Genomic DNA, 12,486 nt, shown 5'->3' with positions numbered 1-12,486 from the left:
GCTGCCCCATTCATGGATTGTTGAATGCAGCCAATAAAATCTTTAAAATTTATTTAGTTGAATTATATTTTTTAACAGTGTGGTCTTTAATGTTGTCAGAATTACTATTTTTAATGGTTTGTAAGGAACATCAAATGTTTATAGGACCATCAAATGAATTCCAAAAGACCTCAGAGTAGAAAATTATCAAGAATATCTGGAGACATGAATAGAAAGCTCCTAGCTTGTCTTAAAGGAGAAAACAGCCTTTTAAAATTTCTTCTGAGCAATACCAAACTTTATTAAAACGACTAAAACAAGACTTCTGTTGTTTCATTGCTGTGATACAGGATTCTATTGTTCGGGCGTTCCCTCCCAACTCCCCCACCTCTCCTGCTTATGTCTGGTGATCTATGACAGGTCTGATGATTTCCAAGCAAAAGAGAACTCAGAAATGGTGTTATCTTGGGAACCGTAAGAACTTTCCCTGGGTTACAGCACCATCCAAAAACTAGTTTCTGCTGGATTTAAATAATAAATTGTTCGCGACAAATTTTGAATTAAAACGGATTAGTTGCAGACTGTGTACACCCCCTTTCACTGATCCCCTATGACTTCAAATCCCTGAAACAAGAATTGTTTAAAAAAAAAAAAAAAAAGACGCAGAACTTAGATGTGAGAAGCACCCAAAGTTCCGAGATCTCAGGGTTGGCTTTCAGTGGCTGGGCAGTAAAAATACTTTCAGAGTCTGAAATTCCATAAGATTGTTTTGGAGGATGCCCCCAGCTGTGTCACGGCCCATTTCGTTTTGCATCTAAAAAGAGTAAAATTCCCCGCTTAGGAATACTGCTAGTTTAGCGGGCCAAAACCCTAAGAGGGACTAGGGCGGGTCCGTAAGCTACCGCGCGGGGCACGAGGAGCAGGCAGGTCCTCTCTTCTCGCCGGCCTCTAGGTTTGAGTCCCGGAGGTCAGCTCAGCTCCCGGCACCGCGCCCGGCGCGGGTCCGAGCCGCCAACTTCGGGCCAATCAGCGCGCGGCGTCTCTGCGCCCGCAGCGCCCCGGCCCGCGCCCCCCGCGCCCCCGCGGCAGTAATGGCAGCAGCGGCCGCCGCGGCTCCGGGTTGAGCCAGACCCGGGACTAGGAGGGGCTGAGCCGCGGGGGATCCTGGAATCGGCGGGGAGGTGGGGATTCTGGGAGGAAAACTCCATTTCCTCCTTTCCCGCCGGCCTCTCCCCTCCACCCAGCACCCCAAATTTCGATGTGTCGCCGCCCGGGCGCAGAGAGCTGGTGCTGAGCGAGGCGGCGGCGGCCGCGGCCGGGAAAATGCTGGGCATGTACGTGCCGGACAGGTTCTCCCTGAAGTCCTCCCGGGTTCAGGACGGGATGGGGCTCTACACGGCCCGCAGAGTGAGAAAGGTGGGTGACCCGGTGGCAGCCTGCGCGCCCCTGCTCCTGCCGCGCTCTGTGCGCCTCCCGGGGTCGCCCCTCCGCCGGGCCGGGGGCTCCGCGGGTGTCGCCCTTAGCCGGGGTTGATCGGGGGTCCCGCGGGGAGGCCAGGGCTGGCGGGGCGGCCTTCGCCTGCCCGCGCCTCCCGAGCGGGCTGCGCCACGTAAGTGCCTGCGGGGCGCGCTCCGCTGCCGGCTGGTCCGGGGGCGGAACTGCCGCGGGCCGCCCTGCGGCAAGATGTCTTTCCTTTCCCCTGCAGGAAGTGAGTCCGGATGGAGCCTCCCTCTTCCTCGGTTCAGGGAGGGAGCTGCGTCTTTGCGTTGGCGGAGCCGCGCGTGGGCGGGTGTCTTCCTAGGCGCGCACGCAGCCCCGTCGCCTCTTTTCTTCCTTTAGGATGAGGAAATGTGGCCAGAAGCGCCTCGCTCTCCCTGTAGGGATTGGAGGCGGCGCCCGGAGCGCTGTTCTGCACAGGCCTTAGGATCTCATTGAGGCATGCAGAACTGCTTTCCCTCCTTTCATAATGTGTTTTGTGGATTCTGGGAGGTGCCAACGAGACATTCTTAGACTCTCTCATCTTTTTTCTCTGCTTTAGGATGTTCTCTGGCTAGATCGCTCCTTCCAGAAATTTAGCGGCAAATGAGCAAGGCAGGCACATTGCACTGTACATACGGAAACGGCCTGGAAATGTTGGATGTTGAAGGCAAAGGCCTAGGAGGAGAGATTGCTGGAAAATTCCAGACCTTTGGAGTTGATGAGACCTGTGTTACAGCTGCGTCACAGGATATGTAAAATTTGGAACCACGAAGGCAGTGGTGAAATGCTCAGGGTAGTGAGAGCCACCGTTTATTGAGCAGATACTTTGGGCCAAGGTCAGTACTTGGAACTTGACCTACATTAAGTAACGTCACCCCTGCAACTCCCTTGAGAACAGTAATCCTCGTGTAAGAGATGAAAAAACAGAAGTACTGCAAGGTTGAATTTCCCGCCGAGTTAGTGAGTTAGGCTTCAAATCCATGGCTTCTGGTTCCAAAGCTCATGTTCTTTTCAGATCTATCCCTGCCGGGTACTCCCTCCTCGCGCCCTCCCCTGCCCTCTCCCCGAATCAGGGATTTTGAAAAATGGAAGTTTGGCGGCAAGAGCAGGCTTGTTTAGGAGAGGTATGCTAGCAAGAGGTTCACAGAATGCACTCAAAGACATTAGGATGCCTTTCCTCTGGGTGTAAATCTCTGTCCACCCCCTCACCTGAAGAGCAGGAAGATCGACAGGTGCTGCGGGACTTCCTTGACAACATGACCTATAAGTATCTCCTAGGATAAGCGTGCAAACAGCAAACCCCATATTTACCTTTTCAAATGGGAGTTTGGACGAATGCTCAAAGGTGAAAACCAGGAATAAACACTTTATCTGAATTTGAGATGAACCTATGAATAGGTGTTTTTGCCAAAGAAGTAGATGTCGAAGTCAACATTCTTTCAAAGTAGAAGTTGAAATTCTGCTTTTAATCTTTTCTCACAGGATATGGAAACTCCCAGATGGGTTTTCTTGAAGGTCTCAGGTCTAAGTGTACTACTTAAAAAGCAAACACAATTCTTAACACAGTTCTTATTTTGTTTATTGTTATTAATAGTTATAATTAAAAAGTTATACAGCTATTAGAATTATTACATAATCCCTAGTTTTTGTCTTACATTACTGTCAAGGTTTTTAGAAACAGCTGGCCAATGTACTTTCTTTTGATACGTTTATGAATTCAACTTATTTTTCCATGTACTTGATTATTTGGAAGTTTTAAAATTATTTTGAGTATAGAATGAACTGCTTCCAAAATCACCATATATTATTCTGTTTTATTATTGCAGTACTAAATAGACACTTATCTTTTCCTGGCTCTTGTAACTTCAACATATAGAACACATAGAGATTTTAATCCAGAATGCTTACTTATATTTAAGATGAATATGTAGATGTTTGCATTGAATTCAAATGACACACTAGTAGTGACGTAATTTAGTTATGATCACAGGATACTCAGTCATAAGGTTATTGATCATGGACAGGTTCATTGATGCCAGAAACAACCTGGAGTTAGGCTTGAGCTCCTTTGCCTTCCAAAGGCCAAGGTCCATGCTGAAGCTGAGGAATAGATTTTACCTGAGTGGTCAGCTTGAAGCTAAATGTCCATGCATCCCTTACCTGTTTGCATGTAGTTTCTTGATTCTTAAATATTTTCCAAGTTACCTTTAATAGGCCTACTGGCCATAAATCAAGGATCAAGGGGCCTGAGAAGACAGTATTTCAGCAGTTAAATTGAAGACCTTACTTTAAAGTTTTCATATTTTCTATTCTAAATAGTTGTGGAATATATCATGTTATATATATATATATACACATTGGAATTTACAAATTTTTGTCACACTTCTTTAACACATAATCTCATATAACATTTCTATTTTTAAAAAAATAATTGCAATGCAAGTCATCTATTGATTTCACATTCAGAAAATCTAATCCAGACTGGTACTGGATTAGTATCTTTCTAGATACTCCACTCCCACTACATTGATCAGGTCCATTTGGGATGTCCTTAACAACGGGACCCCTTAATCCTTTTTTTCATCCACGTCTCCCCCCCCTTTTTTTGCAGTGATTATCCTAGAATGGGTTCCCTGCAGCAGAATCACCTAATGTCCTGGCTCCACCTCAGCCCTACTAGGTTTTTCTTTGGCCATTATCTTTTTTTTTTTTTTTTTTAAGATTTTATTGATTTATTTGACAGGCAGGGATCACAAGCAGGCACACAGGCAGGCAGAGAGAGGGGACGGGGAGAAGCTGGCTCCCCGCTGAGGAGAGAGCCCGATGCGGGGCTCCATCCCAAGACCCTAGGATCATGACCTGAGCCGAAGGCAGAGGCTTAACCCACTGAGCCACCCAGGTGCCCCGGCCATTATCTTTTTTTTGCAGGCCTGCTACCTCTCTTGTGTTCTCTCTCTCTCTCTCTTTTTTTTTTGGTAGAAAGTCTGCATAGTGACAATAAAGTGAAAAGGAAAGGATCTCCTTTCCTTTTCTTGCCATTATAAAAATTAGAGGTTAGATGAGTTGAAGGTCCTTTGGTAGTGATTTCTGTGTAAGCCATGAACTGTCCTTGGAGAAAGAATGGATGAGACTGTTGGAAGGCCCTTGAGTAGAAAAAGGATGCCTGAGTTTCTTCATGGTTATATACATTGCGGTGCTAATGATGAGGATAGGGTGGACACCTTTGCCTGCCATGTGCCAGACCCCGTTCTAAGTGTCTCCTACGTGTTATCTCATGAGCAAAGTTTTTTTTTTTAAATAATTTTTTTTAAAGATTTTATTTATTAGTTTGACAGAGATTACATGTAGGTAGAGAGGCAGGCAGAGAGAGAGAGGAGGAGGAAGCAGGCTCCCCACTGAGCAGGGAGCCAGATGCGGGGCTCGATCCCAGGACCCTGGGACCATGACCTGAGCCGAAGGCAGAGGCTTTAACCCACTGAGCCACCCAGGTGCCCCTCATGAGCACAGTTTTAATGCTTCAATGAAGTTGTGGAATTTTAGATTATAAAGTACTGTGCAGACTAAAATTAATATTATTACTCACAGGTAATACATTAAATATACATACAAAAAAAAGTTAAGCAAACAAATACCTTATGACATTACATTTTTTATATCATGACCATTATTTATTTCCCCTCATGGCTAATGAGATTAATCAGTGGGTGGTGGTGGTTGACATGCTTGGAACCCAAAATGTGGAAAGGTGAACCACAAGGTTCCTTCAAGCTCTCAAATTCTCTGATTTTATGGAAAGGATTAAGGCAGGAAATACAGTACTGCCAGTCTTCCTTTCCTTTAGGTCTGTTGCAGGCAGTTGGTTTTTCTTCTCTGACTTAGTGCTTTAGCCATTCATATGTGGCAGGCACTATGCTACGCTCTGAGGGTACACAGGTGAGCAAGACAGACATGGTCTTCTTCCACAAGGAGCGTTTTTTCTTGTGCAGAGAGATAAACAGTAAACAAGTAAAAAAGTACAAATTATCATGAAGATTATTACGATAATTTCAGTCTGTTTCTCTGGATTGATTCTCCCAGACATTATATTAGGCATTGGAGTTGCTGAATCAGAGTAGTTTTTAGTCTGGTCAAGGAGACAGCAAAGGAAGTAGTTTCCACCCGATCTCACTGGCGCTATGATAGTCAACCAAATGAGGCGTGAAACTGTGGGTAAGAGGTGCTGCAAAAGTTCAGAAGGAAAGACCTACCCCCCCCCCCCCCCCCCGCTTCATCATTACAGTAAAGTGATCAGAAAATGCAGAGAGAATCAAAGAGGGCTTTATGGAGGGGTTGAATTTCTTGGGGTCAGTCAAATTATTATTGTTAAAATATCTGTATTACTGAGCATTTTAACTTCATACATCTGTTGGTGTGACACCTCCAGTATTACCTGGGTGACTCCAGACTAAGTGGTGGACCCATGGTATACTGATTGCTGTGAGTCTGATCAGATTTTGTGCTCTTAATCCATTTGGATGGAGTTGAACAGTTTGTAGGTAGACTTGTTGGGAGTAAAACAGAAGTGGTGTGTTAAGGGCTAGTAACCCTTGTGACAGACTGTATTGCAGACGAAAGGAGTTGTTGAAACATTTCCACTGAAGTACTGTCTTGGAAACTACGGTAGCCTGAAAGGGTCGCACACAGTCACACCTTATGAAGTCAGCGTTTTCTGTTCACCGTGTACTTGTATACGTTTTCTCATTTTATTGTACAGTGGTCTTCGAAGGTTTATTATTATCCCCATTTTGCAGATTAAATACTTGCTGGATCATTACTTTTTGTCAGCAATTTTGCATTTGTCTTTAGGCTGACCTTTAAAAGTTTTTTTCCTTTCCAATTCATTCTTTACTAGCAGGCTTAAAGCCTTACCTGATCAGATATTCAGTTATTTTCCCTTCTATCTAGAAGTTCTTTAACTTCCCCAAGCTGAGCTGGGTTTGTATTTTTATTTTTTATTTTTTTATTTTTTTAAGATTTTATTTATTTATTTGACAGAGATCACAAGTAGACAGAGAGGCAGGCGTGAGGGGTGGTGTGGGAAGTAGTCTCCCTACTGAGCAGAGAGCCCGATGCAGGGCTTGATCCCAGGACCCTGGGATCACGACCTGCGCCGAAGGCAGAGGCCTTAACCCACTGAGCCACCCAGGTGCCCCTGGGTTTGTATTTTTAAAAAGAACCAAAGACTAGCAGGAAAGCTGAAGCTGAAAAGGAAATAACTAAGTCTAAATGAAATAAAATTATGTGTCTCCCAGATTTTTTGTCCCCCAGTTCCAGAAGAAGCAGTAAAGAGCATTGCCAAGGCCTATTTCTACACCATCTGTAGTGAATTGGCCCCACTGGGGTAGTGCCACTAGTTCCTGGTAGTGCCAGGAACTAGGCTGTTCCTGGCCCCCTTCCCTCTCAACCTTGTGCTTTATTGCCCAAGTGGCTCCCAAGTGGCATCCTGTGCCCACAAACCCTAGGGCAGTGTCGCATTCTATTTTGCCTTTCTCATGGACAAATGTAGGTTCCTAGTTCAAAGTTTGTGCAGATATCCTGGGATTTTATATACAGCTACTTTTTAGGGCAAAATTTATGAACAGTGCTGGGGTATGAGTTTCCTGTTACTACTGTGACAAATTATCACACATTTCATGGCTTAAAGCAATACGAGTTTATTATCTTATGGTTCTGGAAAATATAAATCTAAAACGAGTGGGCAGAGCTGATACCTCCTGGAGGCTCTAGAGTCTGCCTCCTTGTCTTTTGCAGTTTTCCAGAGGCTGCCCATGTTCCTGTGCTCATTCCTTTACCCCATATCATTCTGACCTCTGGTTTTGTGGTCATATTTCCTTCTCTGACTCTGACGCTTCTTGCTTCTTTTATAAGGACCCAAGTGGTTAGATCGGCCGACCCAGATAATTCAGGGTAATCTCCCCATCTCAGGATCCCTAATGTAATTACATCTGCACAGTCTCTTTTTATCAGGTAAAGTACCATACAGATTCTGGGGATGAGGATGTAAACCTTTTTGGTGAGCCATTTTTCTCCAACCTGGGCTCCAAAGTGTAATTGTTCCTTGCCTAGTTTATGTGGAACATTATATGATGGCTAATGGATGGGTCCTTCCCCACATACTGGTCCTGATAAAAAGTACCCATTGCAAATCTGCCACGTTGATGAATATTCTGCTGCCTCTTTTCAGTATTGATTCTGGAGAAGATCTTTGGAATTGTCATTCGTGCAATAAAACCTGAATGAGTGGTTCCCTTATAAGGGGGAGGAAAAAGTATATTCATAGAAGTAGAAAAAGAACTTCAGAAGTAATTAAATTTATCCATTCTTATTTTACAAATAATGACACCGAAGCCCAGAGAAGCTTTGCATGGAGCCTTGCAGCTAACAGCTTCCTCTCAAGCTCCTGTGCCTACCATAATACCAACTCTCTTTCAAATCAAGGCAAACACCTTGCTTCTCTTTGAGGGATTTGCAGTAAAGACATTTAGTGAGGTCAAATCCCAAGTGAAAAATACCTGAAAGAAAGGTTCAAATCTGAGTTTATGAAAATAAGCAGAAAAAAAAAAATCACAAGTTGTATAGAGTTAGAAAAACATATGGGGGAGAGGTACCAGAAAAACATATGGGAGAGAGAGGTACCCTGAAAAGAAAAATAAGTAAAAGCATAGAGGAAAAATCACCATGCATAAATGTTAATATGAAGAGACTGGATTTTGTGGAATAAAGTGTTTTGTTGATCAGCTTGGAAGGTGAATCTAGTGAAGAAACAATGGATCTTTATGCTAGGGCTAAAATTCTGCCAATGAACATTTGCTTAGATTTCCTGGTGGCTGATGATAACTAATCTGGAAACATAATCAGTGGGAAAATCATCACCATTGATGCCTGCCATATGTGCTATCTCTTTTTTATGTTTGCACATTGACACTCTAGGATAGTGACTCAGTGCAGCTTTGTATTCCCTGGTGTTACAGATTTTAAACTGTATAACTAATCCACTTAGACTGTTTTTTTTTTTTTCTCAGAAACTTCATATTTTGTTTTGTTGTATGTGATAATAATAGCAACTGTTAATTTTTTCAACAAATATTTATTGAGCATCTGAAATTGTTAGGCACGGGCTTAGTTGCTAGTGACAGAAGAGGGAATGACTGACCCCACAGTCACTGAATGCGTCCCACAGTTCATATGCAAGTCCTACAACAAGCCTACAAAGTGGCCATTATTATCCTTGTTTTATAGTTGAGGGAATGGATTTTGAGAAAGGTTGTATCAATAATAAGTGGATTAATCAGAATTTGAACTCAGATCATTCCATATATCCTTCTCACTGAAAAAAAGTTTTTTTTTTCCTCTATACTGATAAACTTTGTCCATGCTCATAAAACACAATATGGACACACATCCACTTGTACACTTTCAAAAAATTACTATTTTTTTTTTTACAAAGTGAGGACATTTTTTGAGTTTTGAACAAAAATGAGAAAAGAGTAAACTCATTTCATCATGGAACATTTCCCCTTCGATAGTATCTTATGGGAGTCCCTTCAAGTCATCTACTTTGGCTGTAATTTATTATTTTTAATGACTGAATATATTTTATGCTCTCAGTATGCCATAATTTCCATTTATGCAGATTGTATTTTACATAGTTATTTGTGATCAAAGTCTGTACTGGCCATTATGAGTACAGTAGTGGACAAAATAGAAATTACGGCTCTTGTGGAGCCTGCATTCTACTGAGAAGAGACAGAAACTACACAGTGAACATATTAGATGAATTTTATACTATGTTAAAATGTGATAAGTGCTACGGAAAAAAGAAAAGGTAGAGCCAGGTATGGAAGACTGCTGGCAGAGTGCATGGATGTGGGTTTGGGGATGTTACTATGAATAGGTAGTCCGGTGAGTCCTCACTAAGCAAGGGAGGTTTGGTTAGTGCCTTAGAGGATGGGAAGAAAGTAGACTTCGAGGGGAAGTGCATTCTAGGCAGCAGCCAGAGCAAAGGCCCTGAGGTGTGATTTTGCTTGTTGCGGACAAGGATGCCAGTGAGGCCAATGAGGCTGGAAGGGAGTGAGCAGAGACCATGTACTAGTGGTGAGGTCAGAGAATCAGTGAAGGGAGGTATACTAAGAGCCATCGTGACGATGTCAACTTTTCTTTGAGTGAAAACGGGGAGCCACTGCAGGCCTTTGAGCAGAGGAGTGACATGATCTGGCTTGAGTTTATCAGGGGTCCCTCTGACTGCTATGTTGAGAATAGCTGGCCACAGGGCAAGTGTGTACCTGCAAGACTTGCTAGGATTCTGTTGCAGTGATCTGGCTGAGAGAAGATGGTGGCTTAGACCAAGATGGTGCCTGTTCTGGGTGGGTAGTTTGAAGATAGCAGTGACAGAATGTGCTGATGAGTGAGGGGGACAGAAAGGGAAGGATCGAAGATGAGTCTAAGGATTTTAACTTGAGAAGTTGGAAGGGTTGGATTGTCCATCAGCAGCTGAGACTGATCTAGATTGTGGGTGGAGCAGACTTGAAGGGGGAGGATCAGGAACTCAGATGAAGTCAAATTGATTTTAAGGTTTCTGTTAGACCACAGGCAGAGGTGTCAAAGAGGAGGCGAGATATAGTAGTTAAACTTGCAAATCCTCCTTCCCATCACTTATGCCATTATTTTCATCTATTTTATTTTATGTTATAAACCTTACATCTTTACTATATTCCCTTTAGCTCATCAGTCGACTTTTAGAGCAATTAAAAAATAAGAGGAATTGTCTTCCTTATTTATCCATATATAAACTTTAACATTTCTGGAGCTCTTAACTACTTTGTTTTGAAATAAGTTTCTGTCTGGTATCATATTCCTTATGCCTGAGCAATATTCTTTGAACATTTCTAATATCACAGTTTGCTGACAATTTTCTCAGTTTTTGGTTGTCTGAAAAAGTATTTTCCTATGTTCCTAAGGTTGACAGTTTATTTTTTTTTCCCATTACATTATAGATGTTGCTTACTTGTTTTTGTTTGTTTGTTTGTTTTGGCTTACATAGTGTCTGGTTAGAATTCTGCTCTAAGTCTTACTTTGTACATAATGTCTTTTTTTCCCTCTACTTTCAAGATTTTTCTAGTTTCCTTTGTATTTTAGAAGTTTAAATATGATGTGTCTGTGATTAAAAAACTTCTTTAATATGTGGTTTGATGTCTTTTATCATTTTATAGTTTATTGGCCTTTTGTATTATAGTTTAGGAATGATACTCTTTTTAAATTCTTGATGGATATTTAACTTAAAAAAGTTTTCAAATGAATGGCTTTTTTTTTTTTTTTTTTAAAGATGTATTTGAGAGAGAGAGAGTGAGCATGAGCTGGAGGGGCAGAGGGAGAGGGAGAGAGAAACTTAAGCAGGCTCCGCACTGAGCATTGAGATAGACATGGTGCTCGATCCCACCACCCTGAGGTCATGACCTGAGCTGAAACCAAGAGCTGGAGGTTTACCCACCTGTGTCACCCAGGTGCTCTAAAATTAATGGCATTTAAAAAATATTCTTGCTTTTATTTTTATTTTATTTTATTTCAAGTTTTTACTTAAATTCTAGTTAGTGAACATGTGGTAAAATTGGTTTCAGGTGGTTTCATCACTTACATATAACGCCCAGTGTTCTACACAACTGCCCTCCGTAACACCCATCACCCATTTAGCCTCTCTCCTGCCCATCTCCCTCCATCAACCCTCAATTTTTTCTCCATAATTAAGAGTCTCTTATGGTTTGCTTCCCTCTCTCTCTCTCTTTTCTTTTCCCTTCCCTTATGTTCATCTGTTTTGTTTCTTAAATTCCACATTAAGTGACATCATATGGTATTTGTCTTTCTCTGACTTATTTCGCTTAGCATAATGCCTTCTACTTCCATCCGTGTCATTGCAAAATGGCAAGATTTCATTCTTTTTGGTGATGGAGTAATATTCTGCTGTGTGTATATGTTTATGCAAATATGTATATATACACATATATATATACCACATCTTCTTTATCTGTTTGTCAATCAATGGAAATTTGGGCTCTTTCCATAGTTTGGCCATTGTTAATAAGGGTGCTGTAAATATCAGGATGCATGTTCCCCTTTGAATGTTGAAAACCCAAAAGACTCCATTTACTATTTTTATTACTTAATCTGTCCAGTTTTGAAAGAGAGATTTTAAAGTCTCTCACTTTAATTCTTTGTATGTATATAATATACATTTGTATTATATAGTAGATATATATCTTTTTTGGTGAAAAGTTGGCTAATTTTTAAATTATTTTGATAAAATATACATAGCTTAAAACTGGCCATCTTAACCATTTTTTTATTGAACTATAATTAACATACAATATTTTATTAGTTTAAGGTATACAACAGATTGATTCAACCACTCTGTACATTACTCAGTACTCACCACAATAAGTGTAATCATGTCAATCACCATACATCATTATTACAATATTATTGACTGTATTACCCATGCTGTATTTTTTATCTTCATGACTTATTTTATAACTGAAAGTTTGGGCATATTAGTATTTTTATACTTCTGTTTTCTTACTCTTATATCTTCTGCATAAATAATGTTTTTTATTACTATATAATAATTACTATATAATTCTATTTACTGCATTCAGCAATTAACTTAATTCTTGTCTAAAAGCGACACTATGGCCTTTTTTGTATCTCTGTATCTACTCATTTAAATTTGCTTTTATCATTTTCTTTTATATTTTATAATCGTGTAGCTAGATTATATTTCATAATGCAGTATTACAGTCTCATTTAATAGGAGAATTTAACTCCTTCATATTTAGGTTAATGGCTGCAATAGCTGATTTCACTCTTGCCATCTTTCTTTATGCTCATTATTTATTTTATATTGTAACTTATTTTATAATTTTCCTTATTTTGGTGTCCAAGTCGCTGTTCATTCATTTTCCCCCTCTAATTACTTTGTTAGTTCTACTCTTTTTCTTT

The 12,486-nt window shown here is 41.2% G+C and overlaps 1 protein-coding gene across 1 annotated transcript in view; it reads left to right on the top strand.

Moving 5' to 3' along the window:
* The first annotated feature begins 1,053 nt into the window (after positions 1 to 1,053).
* PRDM5 (PR/SET domain 5) overlaps positions 1,054 to 12,486 on the top strand; it is a 213,540-nt gene continuing 202,107 nt past the window's right edge. The window contains exon 1 of the mRNA XM_080797672.1: positions 1,054 to 1,395. Coding sequence (XP_080653798.1) covers positions 1,303 to 1,395 — 93 coding nt within the window. The 5' untranslated portion in view covers positions 1,054 to 1,302. The remainder of the gene's footprint in view (positions 1,396 to 12,486) is intronic.

Source organism: Martes martes (assembly GCF_963455335.1).
Source record: "Martes martes genome assembly, chromosome: 2".
Taxonomy (NCBI): Eukaryota; Metazoa; Chordata; class Mammalia; order Carnivora; family Mustelidae; genus Martes; species Martes martes.
The sequence above is the reverse complement of the archived record's forward strand: the minus strand, read 5'-3'. Positions and strand labels throughout refer to the sequence as shown.